Below are 18,224 nucleotides of genomic sequence, written 5' to 3'. Positions count from 1 at the left end.
TAATTATTGTGCTTCTTTTAAAAATAAATGGCATATAAATTCTGTAGTGATAGCAGGTATCAAGTAATGACAATGTTTATATTTCCTTAACAGCTGGTTGTTTTATGGTATTCCTTTTGATTCTTCTTTTTTAAAAAATAAACTTTATTTCTTAGAGGATTTTTAGGTTCATGGCAAAATGAGTAGATAATAGAGTTCCCATATCCTCCCAGCCCCTTTTTTGCTTTAATCTATATTTCTATTTCATTTCTGCTATAGAATTTTAACCTAATGTAATGGATTTTTATGCATGGAAGTTTTAATTGATCACTTTTTCACACTTTGCTGTACTCAAAAGATATTAATTGAAGTTTTAAAAACATTAAATATTCTTTGATCATAAGGTCTAAGTGTTTAATAAATTCTCCTGGATTGAGTTACCATTTTTAGTAGTACATTTAAACATATTAAAATTTAGCAATATTTAATAAACATAAAATTTTTATTGGAAAAGCATCTCTCAGTGAAATGAATGGGGCTTCTTTTTAATTAATTGATTGGTTACTATACCTATGTTAGAATATTACTTACTGCTAGAAAAAACATAGGGCTCAGTATTGACTTCATTTCTACTTTTCATTTTTATAGATGTAGCTGCTGAGAAACTTTATGCACATAAGTAAGTAGATAAGAATAGAAGGAATTTTGTCATAGCAATGTCACTCAATTCCTCGATCTTCTGAGCTTTATGCCAAAAAAAGAACACATACTAGTCTTTAGTTAAATTACCTGAAAATTAATTAGGACAGCTTTAAATGCTGTTGGTAAAAAGAATTGGAGACCACTTGACTTATAAGGCCTTAGAGTCCAAGTACGACTGAGTACAAAACTTGGAATTGTTTCTTGGTTTTTCTTTCTCATAGGGAAATATGAGATGGGTGAGGGATGTACTCTTCTTTTGGGAAGTGAGAGTTAGATTGTGAAAGAAGAGGTGAGACAGGAGAGTGGGTTTGGCAACTGAATGAATGATCTTGAATCTTCAAGCTTATCAGTTAAAAATCTGTATGTAAGGAATCAAAGACTTATTATTAGTTACATTAGTTAAGTAACTAATTGTTGGGGAAACTGTTATTGTAAAACTCACCTATCTCCTCCCTGAAAAGTCTTTTTGCACCCCACAGTGAAGGGTTTTGTTCTATGGAACAGCAAATTGCCCAGTTGGAAAGTTACAATGAAGCTGATCCACAGACTAAAGGACCACTAAGGAAGAAATGTTTCAAAACTTTTGACTTGGTTCCACCACTACAGAGACAGCCAGTCTAGTCTAGAATGAGCCAATTTTTTTTCTGCCAAGAAACATGAAAACTTCTCATGGATGGAATGTCATCGCTTGGGAAATAAAAAGCATGTGTTCTTTGGCAGCACTTGGAGATGGCTGTTTTTACACCTGCACCTAAAACCCAAGGCAGTTCCAATTTACCAGGTGAGCCGAAGAGCAGGCTCCCTCCACAGAAGTGGTGTTATGCTTAGATCACACACAGAAGTAACTCCTTGTGTATAGGACATCACTTACAGCTGGTATGGATTTTTTTTTTTCCAATGGCTGCAAGATGGGTTGGGGATTTCCCTTAAACACTTCTGAAGAATCTCAGATACCAAGAGGCTGAAATATTTGTGATACAAGTGAATTCTCGTGGCATGAGAATTTAAATGAGAGTCCTTCAAATGAAAACAACTATAAATTTAATTAATTTATGAGTACTTGTGACTTTCATGTGTAAAAGAATCTGACTGTATATGACTGATATGACTTGGTGAGGTTTTCCAAACTGGAGAGTTTATAAGCATGTAGCTATGATTAGTTTGTTTATTCCTATTATCTATATTTCAGTATAGTCCCATAGCCACATATAAGCATAATGGAGATATATAGTATTGATACATAAATATGTAACATCAATGGTATTGAAGAATATCATGATTACTGATGTAACAAAGTATGCTATTTTTAAATCGATTGTTAAATATTAATTACTGATTTATACTACTCTCTATAGTGTTAATTCAAATATTTGGGTAATAAATAACTACTTAAGGAGTTTCATTTTCTAAGATTAGTTATGCTTTGAAGTTAGGGAGTTGACTTATGGGCTTTGTAGTGATGTGGGAGAAGTGATGTGGGTAGTGAGGGGAATGTGGGAGGAAACAGGGTTAGGTGACATGGTGAAAAAAAACACATAATTTTCTATCAGTCAGGGAAACTTGGGTTTTAGTTCTGCTAGCAACTAATATTGGAGAAGGCAATAGCAACCCTCTCCAGTACTCTTGCCTGGAAAATCCCATGGGCGGAGGAGCCTGGTGGGCTGCAGTCCATGGGGTCACACACAGTCAGACATGACTGAGCGACTTCACTTTCACTTTTCACTTTCTTGCATTGGAGAAGGAAATGGCAACTCACTCCAGTGTTCTTGCCTGGAGAATCCCAGGGACATGGGAGCCTGGTGGGCTGCCGTCTATGGGGTCGCATAGAGTCAGACACGACTGAAGCGACTTAGCAGCAGCAGCAACTAATATGCCAAAAGGCCTTGTTTATTTTACTTAGTTCTTATCTATAAAGTGAATATAATGCCACCCCTAACTATCTCACAGGATTATTATGAATAGCTAAGAGAGGGAATGTGCAAAAAGATATGGAAAAATTTAAAGTATTATGTTCATCACCAGCCCTGATCAAGGTAAGGCAGGAAGTATTTAAGGAGTCTTGGCTGCTCTCTGGGATGCCTCCTTGGGAAACTCCCTGGAAGATACCACAGAATGAATTTTCTCTTTGTGTACAAAAGAAACCTATAGATTGCAAATGATTGTTTTTCAGCCAAGGGGGCTACGATTTCTGTATCCTTTTCTTAGAAAATCAGGTGTAGATTTGCATCAAGTGAGAATCTGTAACACAAGTAATGCCCTGCTTGGAGCCTGTTTGTTTAGTTCAGAGAGAGATTCCACATAAAGCAATAATTGTATGGAAACTTCAGCTCTGTACTGAGAAGCAGAGTCTCAACACCAGCCCCACATGGCATCAGAACTACCTCTGATCTTTACCTCTTGGGCAAACTCCAGAATGCTGGGACCCCCTGAGAACTTATACCCAGGTAGAGATCCAAGAAAAGTTCCAACAGAACTTTCCCAGTCTTCCTGGGCATTCAAATATTTGAATCGAATTACCAGACCTAATACTGGCAATTCAACTTCAAAAGTTAATGTGTAGTTTCAATCTTGCTATCATCTTCCAGAGGTTGATAACCAAGGGGTCTCCTCTTCTATTGACCTCAGAAGTAATCACCTATTATCCTGATAGTCTAGTCTATTCCGTAGACACCTATTGAAGCCAGGCAGTTTGTCCAAATTATCTTGAGATGCTGGTTCAGCACTTAACTTCTTTCAAGCTCAAATGTAATTTAGACAGAATACAGACCCAGAGGCCACTCTTTGTACTGGCTCAAACCATCTACCACTCCAGTGTGGGAAGAGAGGTGGGGATCATTTTTACTCATCCTCATCTGCAAGTATACATGTGGAGTACAGACCCATATCCTGCCGTCCGTGCCAGCTCTGACTCTTCCACCACTCTGTTGCGGCAAGGGGGACGAGGATCATGTTCACAGTTATCCTCATCTGAATAGTCTCCGCAGTCATTGTCATCATTACATAGAAGTTGATTCTTTATGCATCTGCCTGCAATCAAAATCAGGAAAGACAGAAAGACACTGTGTATCTCATGCCAATTTTCCTTCTTTCTGAAGTTATCAAACATCCTTTAAAGTTAGAGAGGAGTGATCACACATTATATTTGGATTTTTTTTGTATCCACACTTGGAAGTATGAGGGTCAGGAAGCACATTTCCTTCTTTTTGCTTATAAAGGCACACAGAAACCCAAACCAGGCCATGGGAGGATTACCTGTACCGCACTGAAAATTGTTGCCACAGTCATCCTCGGGGTCTTCGCAAGCCTCTGTGGGTACACACTGCCGTCGGTCTCCCACAGCGTCCACGCACCTTCGCCCATTAAACTGTCCAAAGATCTCAATGCTCCTTGAACGAAACTGCACAGAAACAGCTGGAAATGTTAGCGTTTCTAAGGTCAAAAGAGGCTTCTGATCTTAAAACTCATCCGCACCACTGCAGACCTCCACCCTCGAGTTGAGTCAAAGGTTTTAAGATGGAAGCCTGAAACGTAGTCCCTGACCTCGCTTGAAGGAACACCTTATGTGGTTGGCAGGCTCTTGTATAGAATATGGTTCCTCGTGACATTTGTTCAACCAACTGTGCAGCATTCGGGTTTCCCAGTAAGGTTAGCCTAATCCATTTAGATAGTTTCCTTTCATTCTGAGTTCAGAACACAGCTGGTGGTGGTGGGGTGGGGAGATGAGGCTCCTACCTCTTTGTCATTTTCCTGGCAATACAGCTGCCATCTGGGGACACCAGTGGGGAATGGCAAATACCTACCATCTGTTTGAGGCAAGGGTCACATTTCGACCACTCACTCCAGGAACTCATCCTGCAGTCTATGGGCAATGGTGTGCCATGTCTTTCTTCCGGGTCGTAACTAAGATAGTAAAACATACCTGTTAATAATGACCGTTATGCATGCTTGTTTCCAGGAAGTCTTCACAAACCAGATTAATTTATTTACTTCTTTCTCTCTTTTGAACCTCAGTACTTATCCTTTTACTCCATCTTTCATTTGACACTTGATCAACTTTTTTGTTTAATTCTTGTATTGCATTATAATTTAACCTTCGGCCTAACCTAAGGTAAAGAAAACTAGTAAGTCATCCAGCTCAGGAATTTCTCACTGATTAGTCTTATTTTTTCAAATAGTGTACTGACTCACTGAAGCTAGGAACAATCTTTCACTCTGTGCCTCTCAGAGAGTCTGGCACAACTTCAAGTTGCCCTATTTCCTTGCAAATTTAAGCCAGTCCACCCAGCCATTCCTGTGGCAAGCACTTCATAAATCAAGCTTTCCCACCCCTGTGATTTGTATGTCCTGAACTTACAGCATCACACTCCAAGTCAGGACTCATTCCTCATCCTTTTTGAATTTCAATGTATATTTTTTGGCACTTTTAACCTTCCCTCTCACCCTCAGCTGTGCTTTTCTGGCTTTGAACTTTTCTTTCTGTCTTGGTTCACCATTCCAGGCTCTCCCAGTTGACGCATCACCTTGAATTACCATCTTATTCAATGGCCGAAAGAAAACCAAGAACAGAAGGTATGAAACAAGAATCCTATAAACTTCCTGCCCTGTTTTCCTGAAGTGGCACCTGTGCTTTCCATAATGCAGCTTTCAATTTTTATTTTGGAGGGATGGTAAGGCCAATCCCTCCTCCAAAGCTCTAGTTGTCAGCATCTCTTTGAGCCCTTGTTAACTATTTCCTCCATTAAAAACTCTCCTTCACTACCAGCTCCTTTCCATTTCTAGTAGAATGTATTCAAGTCCTCGACATTAAATGTAAACAAATGAGTGAACAAATAGAACACTCTTTCTGAACCTTACTTTTCCTTCCAGCTACTCTCACTTCCCCCTGGCCTTCGCAATGACACTTTAAGCAATTCCTAGAGATATATTTCTGTTTCTCTCTGTTCTAAAATAATAATACGTCTCAGCTCCTCCTTTTAACTACCTCCCAAATTCTCTTATATTTTTGGGGCCAGCTTTCTGGAAAAAGTAGTTTGCACTCTGGTATTGGAAGAAAAGCTATGACCAAACTAGATAGCATATTCAAAAGCAGAGACATTATTTTGCTGACTAAGGTCCGTCTAGTCAAGGCTGTGGTTTTTCCTGTGGTCATGTACGGATGTGAGAGTTGGACTGTGAATAAGGCTGAGTGCCGAAGAATTGATGCTTCTGAACTGTGGTGTTGGAGAAGACTCTTGAGAGTCCCTTGGACTGCAAGGAGGTCCAACCAGTCCATTCTGAAGGAGATCAGCCCTTGGACTGCAAGGAGATCCAACCAGTCCATTCTGAAGGAGATCAGCCCTGGGATTTCTTTGGAAGGAATGATGCTAAAGCTGAAACTCCAGTACTTTGGCCACCTCATGCAAACAGTTGACTCATTGGAAAAGACCCTGATGCTGGGAGGGATTGGGGGCAGGAGGAGAAGGGGATGACAGAGGATGAGATGGCTGGATGGCATCATGGACTCGATGGACGTGAGTCTGAGTAAACTCCGGGAGTTGATAATGGACAGGGAGGCCTGGCGTGCTATACGATTCATGCGGTTGCAAAGAGTTGGACATGACTGAGCGACTGAACTGAACTAACTATTTTGTTCCTTACCTTCCAGTCACAGCTCAACTCTCCTGTCCTAAGGTCATTGCTTTTGCCAAAGTCGACAGTGACTCCAAGAGGCCTTCTCCCTTGGTCTCCTTCAGTCCTTACCTCACTGACCACTTCACAGCCATCAATGAGGTTGACCACTCTTGCTCTTTAAAATAGTCTCTTTCCTTGGACTGAATGACACCAGGCCACTTTCATTGCTTCTTTCCCCTCTGTCCTTTGCTCCTACTCTCCCGGGCAGATTCCTTGTCTTTTGGCAGTCTCAGAAATGCTGTTTTTTCTCAAGTTGCTGTCCTTGGATTTCTTTTTCTCTCTACATTTTCCCCAAGGGTTTGGTGTCCATGTATATGATAAGGACACCCAGAGATAAGTCTGCAGCCCAGAAATCTCTTCTGAATTTTAAACCCTTGGATATAACCCCTAATTGGAGATCTACACGTGAATGTCTTCATGGCTCGTGAACTTAAGAGTGTGTGTTTTCTGTGTGTCCAACTCTTTGTGACCCCATGGACTGTAGCCCACCAGGCTCCTCTGTCCATGGGATTCTCCAGGCAAGAATACTTGAGTGGACTGCCATTCCCTTCTCCAGATGATCTTCCCTACCCAGGGATCCAACCCAGGTCTCCTGCATTGCAAGCAGATTCTTTACCGTCTGAGCTACAGGGAAGATTCCATGAACTTAATGTTTCTCCAAACAAACCTAGCACTTCTTCTCTCAAGGTTGTTCCTGTGTATTTATTGCCTCGGTAAACAGTGCCTCCATTTGTGCAATCACCCTAACCAGAGACTACAGTGGTATTTGTGTTATCGAACCTCATCCCCCAAATAGAATCAACCACTAAAACATTTTCTTTATCACTGTTAATGACTCTCAAATCCTTCTACCCTTCATCTTTTCCAGACATTTCTCTGGTCTACAAAAACATTTGATCTCTCCTAGATGACAGCAATTTCTTTTTAATCTGGTTTCCGGAAATCATCCGGAGAGAAATTTTTAAAATGCAAAGCTGATCATTCATTCCCCTACAGAAACTCTTTAGTAGTTTCTCTCTGTTTTGAAAATAAAGTCTGAATTTCTTGACATGATACAGTAGGCAGAGTAACAACCCCCAAAGACATCTGTGTCTTAATCCCCAGAATCAGTGAATATGTTACTTCACAAAGATACTCTGAGCATGCGATTAAGAGGAGATTATTCTGTATTTAATCTGGATGAGCCCATTCCAATCATGTGAGCTCTTAAAAGCAGAAGAGTGGTTCAGAGAGATATGCAGTCTGAGTGGCAGGAAAAATTCAAAGCATGAAGAAGGACTCCACCCACTGTTGCTGGGTCTGAAGATAGGAGTTTCACTAAAGAATGCAGGCAGCCCCAGGAAGCTGGAAGATGCAGGGAAATAGATTCTCCCCTAGAGCCTCTAGAGAGGATTCTAGCCCCACCAGAGCCTTGATTTTAGCCCAGTGAGACCCGATTCAGACGTCTGACCTATACAACTGCAAGATAATAAATCTGTGTTGTTTTAAGCCACTAATATGTGATCATTTGCTATAATTGTAATAGGAAACTAAGACATGTAGTTTAGAGCACTCTACATGGCCCATCTTCTAATTCTTCAACTCCACTTTTCCCTCTAGCCACACTGAACTTGAAAGGCCCAAGATAAGTACATTTTCTCACAATCTTTAGGCTTTTAAATCTACTGTTTCTTATTCACTGCACTAATCTTATTTTCAACATAGATTTTTTTCCTCAGAGAACTTCCCCTAACCCTTCATGTAATTTACTTTTTCATGTACATATTCTTATAGCATCTTGTTCTTTCCTATATAAGTGTCATAAGTGCCTTGCAATGATATATTTCACTTAATCAATTTATCTATTCACTTTTTTATTCATTCATCAAATATTTATTGTCAACTATTTGCTAGGCTTTAAGGATACAATGGTATCCAAAACAACCAAACAAAATAAAACAGAAACCATGATCCGTGAGCTAAGGAAATTCTCAGTCTTGCTCAGCTTGCATATCAAGTGTCTGGAACATAATGGGTACTCAGCAAATGTTTTATGAATGAATAAATGAATAAGCACATGAAGAAGAAGAAAGTTCTTGATCTTTGGTCTAGGACAGACTCAGGTCTATGTTTCTCTAGGCTCTGATCTCCTGGTGAACCACTTATATTATATTCTTACAAGACTTGCTTGTCATTCAGCAACCTTCATGACTGAAGATACCATTTTTGTAAGTCTGACCTTTGCCTATATCACTCAGAAAATCAGGACACTTGATAAGCTTCAGTCTTCTAAAAGTACAGGTTAAAAACATTTAAGACAAGCTGCCAAAACTCCTTAAAGAACCTGATTTCATGGAAGTTTGAATATTTACATCTATTTAAGACCACGTGGCTGAAAAATTCTCTGCGAGAACTTTTCCATTAAACTAAATCCTCGTCTGGAACTGACCAGCCCTAATCAAGAGGCAATGGTGGATGCACCTTTATGACCTAGAGAAACAGGAAGGTCTCACTACTGATTGCATATCATAATCCTCCAATAGTGAAAATAGGAATTGTGTAGAATTATAACCCCCCCATTCCACACTAATTAAATCAAACTTTCTAAGGATGGGCTTCAGGCACCAATGTTTTTTAAAAGTATCCCAGATTACTCTCACATTCACATGAAGTTGAGAAAAACAGCTTGGCACGATCTGGTGGATATCTATGAAATCTGGGTGTAAAGGGGGTGTCCATTACACTGCATAACTCAAACTTGAGATCACCACTGACCTGAGTCACTGCACTGGTTTAGCACTGGTTTTAGGAATCACTCTAGGCTTCACCTACTAATGTACTTATGGATCTTTGTAATCTACAAATCTAGCCTTTCTAGTATTAGTTAGGCCCGCTGCCTTCAACTGGATTATTTGTTCCTGTCTTTTTTTGTATTTATCACTTACTTAGAATATCGTGTTAGCATTTTGTTTCAGTGTCTTCCCCAAAGAGATTAATTCCTTGGTTTTAGAAATAGCACCCTAAATATACCAGTGGTATGACACATTATGCACCCAATATGTCAGCAAATCTGGAAGACCCAGCAGTGGCCACAGTATGGAAAAGGTCAATCCCCATCCCAATTCCTAAGAAGGGTAGTACTAAAGAATGTTCTAACTATTGGACAATTGCACTCATTTTTCATGCTAGCAAGGTCATGCTTAAAATCTGGCATGCTGGGCTTCAGCATTATGTGAACTAAGAACTTTCAGATGTCCAAACTGGGTTTAGAAAAGGCAGAGGAACCAGAGGATCAAGTTGCGACATTTGCTGGATCATAGAGAAAGCAAGGGAATTCCAGAAAAACATCCACCTCTTTTTCATCCACTATGCTAAAGTTTTTGACTGTGTGGATCATAACAAATGGTGGAAAGCTCTTAAAGAGATGGGAATACCAGACTATCTTACCTGTCTCCTGAGAAACCTGTATGCGGGTCAAGAAGCAACAGTTAGAACCCTGTGTGGAACAACTGATTGGTTCAAGATTGAGAAAGGAGAACAACAGGGCTGTCTGCTGTCACTCTGTTTGTTTAACCTATATGTTGAGCACATCATGAGAAATGCCAGGCTGGATGAGTTATAAGCTGGAAACAAGATAGGCGGGAGAAACATCAACAATCTCAGATATGTGATGATACCACTCTAATGGCAGAAAGCGAAGAGGAACTAAGGAGCCTCTTGATGAGGGTGAAGGAGGAGAGTGAAAGAGTCAGCTTAAAACTAAATATTGAAACAACTAAGATCATGGCATCCAGCCCTACTACTTCACAGCAAATAGAAGGGGAGAAGGTGGAAGTTGTGACAAATTCCCTCTTCTTGGGCTCTAAAATCCCTGCAGATGGTGACTGGAGCCATGAAATCAGAGGCTATTGCTTCTTGACAGGAAAGCTATGACAGACCTAGATACTATGTTGAAAAGCGGAGACATTATTCTGCTGACAAATGTCCAGATAGTCAAGGCTATGGTCTTCCCAGTGGTCATGTACAGTTGTGAGAGCTGTACGGTAAAGAAGACAGAGCGCAGAATTGATGCCTGCACACTGTGGTGCTGGAGAAGACTCCTGAAAGTCCCTTGGACAGAAAGGAGACCAACCCAGTCAATCTTAAGGGAAATCAACCCTGAATACTTGTTGGAAGGGCTGATGCTGAAGCTAAAGCTCCAGTATTTTGGTCATCTGATGTGAACAGCTGACTCATTGGAAAAGTCCCTGATGCTGGGAAAGATTGAGGGCAGAAGGAGAAGAGGGCATCAGAGGATGAGATGCCTGGATGGCATCACAGATAAAATGGACATGAACTTGGGCAAACTTCAGGGGATGGTGAGGGACAGGGAGGCCTGACACGCTGCAATCTATGGGGCACAAAGAGTTGGACACAACTGGGAGACTGAACAACAGGACACCTTACTCTTTCTCACCTGCTACTGAGACCAGCTTCAGTGAATAACTAGTTCGGAGAGTATGGTACAGACTTGGGGATTATGAATGGAAGGTAAAACTCAATGCAAATACTGTAGAGTGACTTACAGTTCTCTGTGTGGCAATCCTAGAGTGCAGTCAGTACTGGGGACCAACCAGAAAGACTGTTCATGATGTCACACATCAGTGACTAGGACCCTGCTCCCGTGATACTGGCATTGACTATAGAAGTTTCTCTAACATCCTTCACATTAATAGTAGCCCCGCATTAACAATGTGCACACTAATTGACTCACACTTTGGACTTAGAACAGAGCACCAGATGTTTGCCTTTGATCTTTTATTGCCCTCCTAGACAGTGATTTCAATTCATCCTCTGAATGATCCAACCTGGTCCCATGGGTAGGTCTTCACAGATCCCACTCTTGCCTCAGAAGAACTTACACGCCTCTAAATGTCAAGCTCAGCATATTTTTTTGTTTGCTAGGACTGCCATAAGAAAGTACACAGGCTTAAACAACAGAAATGTATAGGTGTCTGCGTAAAATGTATAGGTGTCTGCATAAATGTTGAATTCTTCTGAGGCCTCTCTCCTTGCTTTGTAGGTGAAGGTCTCCTTCCTGTGTCTTCATTTGATCTTTCCTTGGTACCTTTGTGTGTTCACAGTCACTCTTCTTATAAGGACACCAATTATAGTGGATTAGGGCCTGCCCTAACGACCCCCCAATGCAGTCACATTCAGAGGTACTGTTAGAGGTACTGAGTTAGAATTTCAGCATATAAATTTTGGAGGGACACAGTTCAGCCCAAAACACTTAATAAAAGTTTTTTGATTAAGCAGTGTCTTATGTTTTCCACTACTTTTTTTAGACCATTTCCAAAGCTTATTTTCTCAAAAACAAAAACAAAAACAAAAACCTTTGTTTTACCACTGAGGGTAAATTCTACAGGTGTTATCAGTTATATTTTACAGACAGGAACCTAAAAACAGAAAATTATTCTGCTTATTCAAAGTTTGACAGTGAGTAGCAAAACTGGGTTAAGAATCTCTGTCTCGCCACTCTTTCCTGCTGTTATTTAATTGCTAAGTCATGTCCAGCTCTTTTGTGACCCCATGGACTATAGCTCCCCAGCCTCCTCTGTCTGTGAGATTCTCCAGGGAAGAATACTGGAGTGGGTTGCCATTTCCCTCTCCAGAGGATTTTCCCCACCCAGGAATCTACCCCTCGTCTCCTGCACTGGCAAGTGTATTCTTTGCCACTGAGCCACAGCTACACTTTCACTTCCTCTCTTATGCTATCTTTTCTCCCCACCTCAAATCCTCTTTGAAATAATTTGAAGAGTCATAGCTTATTGCATAGTTTATGGATGGAATAGTCTGATGATTGTTAGACATTTAGAGATACATGAAGTTAATAAGAATATATTTGTTTTCTAAATATAGCAGCTCTAGGTAAAGGTCAGCAATTAGGCAATCTAGTTCTTGCCTGGATGTATTTTTAAAGCCTATATTCAGGTTAGCCATGAAATTCACACCCAGATGAACTTTTTGGCCAACCCAATATATAAATGTTGTCAAATTAAACAAAACTGAAAATTACTGAAAAGTCTGTGAACACCTGAATGTTTTGCCTTCACTGTACCAGATACCTGGATATTTAGAGGCAAAATAAAGGTAGGGCTTGAGAGAATTATTAGGAGGAAATAACAGATTATGCAAGAGGAATGTGTTATTGAAATGAAAGCACTCCATAAATATTAAGAAAGAAGGTGAGTAATCTTGGATAGCTCCTTTTGTGCTCAGTACCCCCTCCCCAGACCCTTTACCTCACTAGACAGACAATCTTTTGTAGCATAAAGACTGGGTCTGTACAAACCCTGCCACCTGCCTTTCACCCTGCTGAGCTATTAGGCTGAGTGGAGAAGTATTTATAATGCGTCTTCTGGATTCTTAGATGAAATGTGTTTATCAAGTAAAGCCTACTTCCAAGTGTTTCAATCTCAGCTTGAAAGTCATTTCCTAGATCAAAGAGATGTACATCAACTTGGCAGGGGGTCTAAATCTGGACCAGAAATGCATTAAATGAAGAGCCACTGATGTACACCTGGCTGCATCTCCCTGCCATGAAGAGAGGTTTCCAGCTTCAGAAAACGAAAACCTCAGGAGAGTAGTTCACACCCCAGGACACTTTGTGGTGGGCCCAGGCAAGAAAACGCCTGCTGTAGTAAGGAATCCTTTTGTCAATAAATAAGACAATGTGGCTCCTTTGAGTGAAGAAATATAAACTAACAGGACTGCATTCTTAACCCATGGATCCTCCAGCTTGTTTATATCCTGTGGTTCATCAGGTCGAAGAAAAAAATATAACGGCAGTGGTCACTACTCGAAAATTTTAGGTCATCTCCTGGTTTCCCAAGTCTTAGTTAAGAGCTTCTCTCATGTACTCCCAATGAGCCAACATTCAGTAATATTTACGGAGGATCTGCTCTGTGTCAGGAATTGTCCTGGTGACTGGGGCCACAAGATAACATCTTGACCGTCATGGAGCCTATGTCCCAGTGGGTGAAATACAATAAATGAGTATCCTAAAAGTGCAATGTGCAGTATCGGTTAAGAGATGTGAGCTGTGAAGGAAAATAAACCAGGGTAAGAGGACAAAAAGTGCCATAGGCTGGGGTGGAGGTGCGGGTTTCTTGCAGAGGGTGGTGACTGAACCCTCTCAGAGAAGGTGTGTGTGTGTGCTCAGCCACTCTGTCATGTCTGACTCTTTGTGACCCCGTGGACTGGAGCCCACCAGGCTCCTCTGTCCATGGTGGTGCTTTACAAATGCGTTCACAATTTTTTTCATATTAAGACTATCAAAGATGGGATCTATGTGACCCCTTTTGAAGCTGGTGGTGTCTTTGTCAATGCCTTTGATGAGTAGAACACAGGGGAAGTGAGCCTGTATGACTTTTAAGGCCAGGTTGGAGAAGGCAATGGCACCCCACTCCAGTACTCTTGCCTGGAAAATCCCATGGATGGAGGAACCTGGTGGGCTGCAGTCCATGAGGTCACTGAGGGTTGGACATGACTGAGTGACTTCACTTTCACTTTTCATTTTCACGCATTGGAGAAGGAAATGGCAACCCACTCCAGTGTTCTTGCCTGGACAATCCCAGGCATGGGGGAGCCTGGTGGGCTGCCGTCTCTGGGGTCGCACAGAGTCGGACACGACTGATGCAACTTAGCAGCAGCAGCAGCAGAGAAGCCCGTGCAAGGTCTGCTGATTTATCTAAAGACACTGGCCCTAGGAGCCTTTTTACCAATATGTATGAGGCCAACTATCCTAAGCCCACCATGTGGAAAAGTACACACGTATGTGTGTACACACACACACACACACACACACACACACGAGATTTCTAAGGAGAATCAATTGCTCCAGTCCCCCCACTGCTTGGGTCTTCCCAGCTCAAGTGACAAACATGAGTGAAGTTGTCATGATGACCCCAGCCCCAACCACATTTGCCTACATCCATATGAGAGATCCGCGACAACCACTCAACTGAGTCACGTCAACGCCGAATTCGAGTTAAAGAAATAATTGGTATTGGTTTAAGCTCCTGTTTTGTAATGATTTGTTACACAGTAAAGAAAAAAAATGATAACAGGAGCTGCTATTTGTTTTGATAGCTGAATGAATTCAGAGAGAAAGTATGTGAGGGTCTGGAAGAAGAGTGTTCTGTGCTAAAGGAGCAAGTGCCAAGGGCCTGAGACGGCATGCTGGAGGTACAGCTTATGGAGCAAGTGACCACAAAGGAGAGTTAGATGCATCTGGAGAAACAGGCAGGAGCCGCTCATGGCTTGTTGGCTGTGACGAGGAGGTTGCATTTGATCCTTAGCTTGATGGGAATCCTTAGAGGAATATGATAACAGTAGCAACACTCAGATTTGTGTTTTCAAAAGATTTCCCTGGTTGTTGGATGGGTACTTGACTACTGCAGAGTGAACAAGAGTGCATGCAGGGCAGAAAGGATAGTGATTTGAGCTAATGTGGTCACAGTAGAGACAGTGAGAACTGGGCAGATTTGAGGCATATTTTAAAGGTAATACCAACCAGACATGCAGTTACATTGCATGTAGCAATGACACTAATGGAGGAATCAAGTATGGTTCCCAGGTTTTGACTTAATAACTCGGCGAGTAGGGCTTCCCAGGTGGCACAGTTGTAAAGACTCTACCTGCCAATGCAGGAGACACAAGAGATGAAAGTTCGATCCCTGGGTTGGGAAGGTCCCTTAGAGTAGGAAATGGCAGCCCACTTCAATATTCTTGCCTGGAAAATTCCATGGACAGAGGAGCCCGGTGGCCTATAGTCCATGAGGTCGCAAAGAGCAGGACATGATTGAGTGACTGAGCTCACACAACGCAGACAGCATGACTCAATGAGTAGTGGTGCAGGTTGGGTGGGGATGGGAGGAGAAATCAGTAAGTCTGTTCTGGACATGTTTAGTTTGGGGTGCTTGTGATATTTTCAAGAAGAGATGTTGACTAAGTAATTGGACATTGGGCTCAGGAAAGAGATCTGTATCCTAGATATAAACTTGAGAGTTGTCAGAATATAGGTTAGGTGACATTTCTCACCATGAGGCTGGAAGTGAGTGGTGTGTCTGGAGTAAGGCTGAGGACTGAGACAACATTTAAAGGAAATGTTACAACACGTCTGAAAGCTGATGGGAACGATTTGGTACAAAGGGAGATACTGTTGATGTCGAAGAGTGGGCAGAATTAAAGGAGCAGTTTTTAGTGAGGCTGGAGCAGATGGAGCCAGTGCACAAGTGACCGGTTAGGCTCAGGGAATGTGTTGCCTTTAGCACTGTGGGCCTCAGAGAATTTGGCTGAATTGCTCTTGCCATTTACTTGTTGATATTCCTCACTAGACTGTAAGCTCACTGAGGGCAGAGACCTCAGTAACAGGCTCTGTATTACACTATATCTCCCGGAGCAACACCTGGCCCATGTTGCAAAGTCAAAAAATAACTCCTGTATTAAATGAGTGAATAAATAAAAGACCATACTTGGCCAAGAATAGTTCATGAATAAATATCTATTAACTTGTATTAAATATAGATATTAAAAACACAGATGGATACAACCAAACAAGGAGATTTGGGATATTTTCTATTTTGTTTTTTTTGGCTGTGCTGCATGGTCTGTGGGATCTTAGTTCTCCAACCAGGGATTAACCCCACAACCCCTGCAGTGAAAGCACGGAGTCCTACCCACTGGACTACAGGGGAATTCCTTGGATATTTTCAATTTAACAGTCAGGCCTAAATTTTCTATTAATGAGTGTTTGGGTATTTTTCCAGATTGCTAAGTTTAATTAAAATAAATTGAATGATAATTGCTAACTTTTGTGAGTGCTTAGTTTATGTCAGAATCTCTTCTAAGTTTTATATTCATTATCTCATTTAATTTTTACATCAGCCTTATGAGGTATTTTCTACTAGTATCATCATACTTGAAAGATAAGAAACTAAGCCACAGTAACAATGAGTAATTTTTCTCAGGTTACGTAGAAGCTTCTTGGTGGCAGAGCTGGGATTCAAATCCAGGCAATTTATCTCCAGAACTGCCATACCCAGCTACTCTCTGGATTCCTAACTCCCAGTCTAGAATTTCTTAACTGTTAGAAAAATGAATAATAAAGTAAATATGACTACTAGAAACATGCCACATATGCAGCCAAAAGATGAATGACAAAACTGGGAAAGATGTTTATTATTCATACCAGAAATAAAGGACGACTAATATATAAAGTCATCATAGAAATCTCTAAGAGACTCAATTGAAAAATGCGCAAAGAATATAGTTAATGGAAAACAAAACAATTCATACATATGGCCTTTAAACATATGAAAAGATGTATAGCCTGATGAAGAGAAAGGCAAATTAATTCTATTCAGGGATACTATTTTTTACCTATGAGTTCTGCAAATATAAAACTTGGCCTACAGCAAAGCTTCAGAGAAACAAGCACTTTTATACTTGGCTGACAAAATCATAAATAATACCCACCTATGGGACTGTGTGGCAATTTCAGCAAAATCTTGAAGCAAAACCTTTTGACCCAGTGATATATATTAATATCACTTCTGAGAATTAATCCTCAGGTACAATTATCCATTTTAAAAATGCTATATGAATAAGGATATTCATTGCAACACAACTTGTATTAATAATATAAAGTTGGAAACAACCCAAGTGTTGGTCAATAAAAGACAAGTTCTCTGAACTCTATATACATACAATGGAAAATTAATCATTTGTGAGAGGAGGAAGTTCCTTTCAACTGATGCAGAAAAGTCTCCAGGATATATTGCAAAATGTAAAAGAAGAAAAGCAAAGTACATGATAGTGTATATGATATGATACCTTTTAAGGAAGAAAGGGAGAGAGTAAGATTATAGTCAGCTCTATGCTTTAATCCACATAAAGACATACTGGAAGGACACACAGGAAACTAAAAAGGTGGTTCCCTGTTGGGAAAGTGTGAGGTGAGGCAGGGTGTGTTCTAAGTACTTTATATGTAACACAGATCTCATGAAAAGTCAACACTTCTCAGTGTTTATTTGTTATTTTTTTGATATTTGAACCAAGTAAATATTTTGTTATTTACAAATGAAAAGGAAGAAACTAACAATAGCTATACTCATGCACACTCTCTGCATGCTGGCCACTTTGCTAGACACATTGCGTTTGTTATCTCGGCTTTCTCACAGCAGGTCACAGTGTCATTTCCCTTGTGCAGGTGCTAGGAACAGGTTTAGAGAGGTTCAGGAATCTGCTGAGGGTCACATAGCTAGTGAACTGTAAACCTCAAACTCAAGCTCCCTGGCTCTGGAACCCACATTATGAGCTGTTATCCTACTTGCACAGTGGTTTTTGTTGTTTTGCTTCTTAAAAATATTTCTAGTCTACCTTGGGAGTCACAAGAGATGATGTGCGATGACCTAGCCTCATAGGCACGATTGTGTTTGCAAACAAATGATCATTGAAAATCCCCAATGGTTCACCAGTTGCAATAGTGATCGCTTCAGATAAAGTGTCTGCAGTGTCTCTCCCCTGAATACTGGCTGTAAGTCCCTCTCCTCCTCTCCTAAACCAGAAAGCATATCAAAGTGAAAGGAATACCAAGGTTATTACTTGAAGGAACACTTCACATTTATTGAGTTCTTACAGCATGCTGGGCACAGATATTGTAAGTCAATTACAGGTAAAGAGATTTAATGTCTACATCGAACCTTATTAGATAAGAACCATTATTTTCACCGGGGCTTCCCAGGTGGTGCTAGTGGTAAAGAACCTGCCTGCCAATGCAGGTGACATAAGAGATTCAAGTTCAGTCCCTGGGTCAGGAAGATCCCCTGGAGGAGGGCATGGCAACCCAC

The 18,224-nt window shown here is 40.9% G+C and overlaps 1 protein-coding gene across 2 annotated transcripts in view; it reads right to left on the bottom strand.

The window, feature by feature from the left end:
* Window positions 1-18,224, bottom strand: part of C9 (complement C9) — a 65,621-nt gene that overhangs the window by 44,967 nt on the left and 2,430 nt on the right. Inside the window, exons 2-4 of one of the 2 annotated variants that reach the window (XM_068990503.1) lie at window positions 4,482-4,581; window positions 3,934-4,078; window positions 3,561-3,708 (exon numbers count right to left, since the gene is read on the bottom strand). In XM_068990503.1, the coding sequence (XP_068846604.1) occupies window positions 3,561-3,708; window positions 3,934-4,078; window positions 4,482-4,581 (393 nt within the window). The remainder of the gene's footprint in view (window positions 1-3,560; window positions 3,709-3,933; window positions 4,079-4,481; window positions 4,582-18,224) is intronic. The other variant, XM_068990504.1, reaches the window with a different exon arrangement.

This window comes from Capricornis sumatraensis, chromosome 18 (genome assembly GCF_032405125.1).
Source record: "Capricornis sumatraensis isolate serow.1 chromosome 18, serow.2, whole genome shotgun sequence".
NCBI lineage: Eukaryota > Metazoa > Chordata > Mammalia > Artiodactyla > Bovidae > Capricornis > Capricornis sumatraensis.
This window is presented reverse-complemented; position numbering and strand designations above follow the sequence as displayed.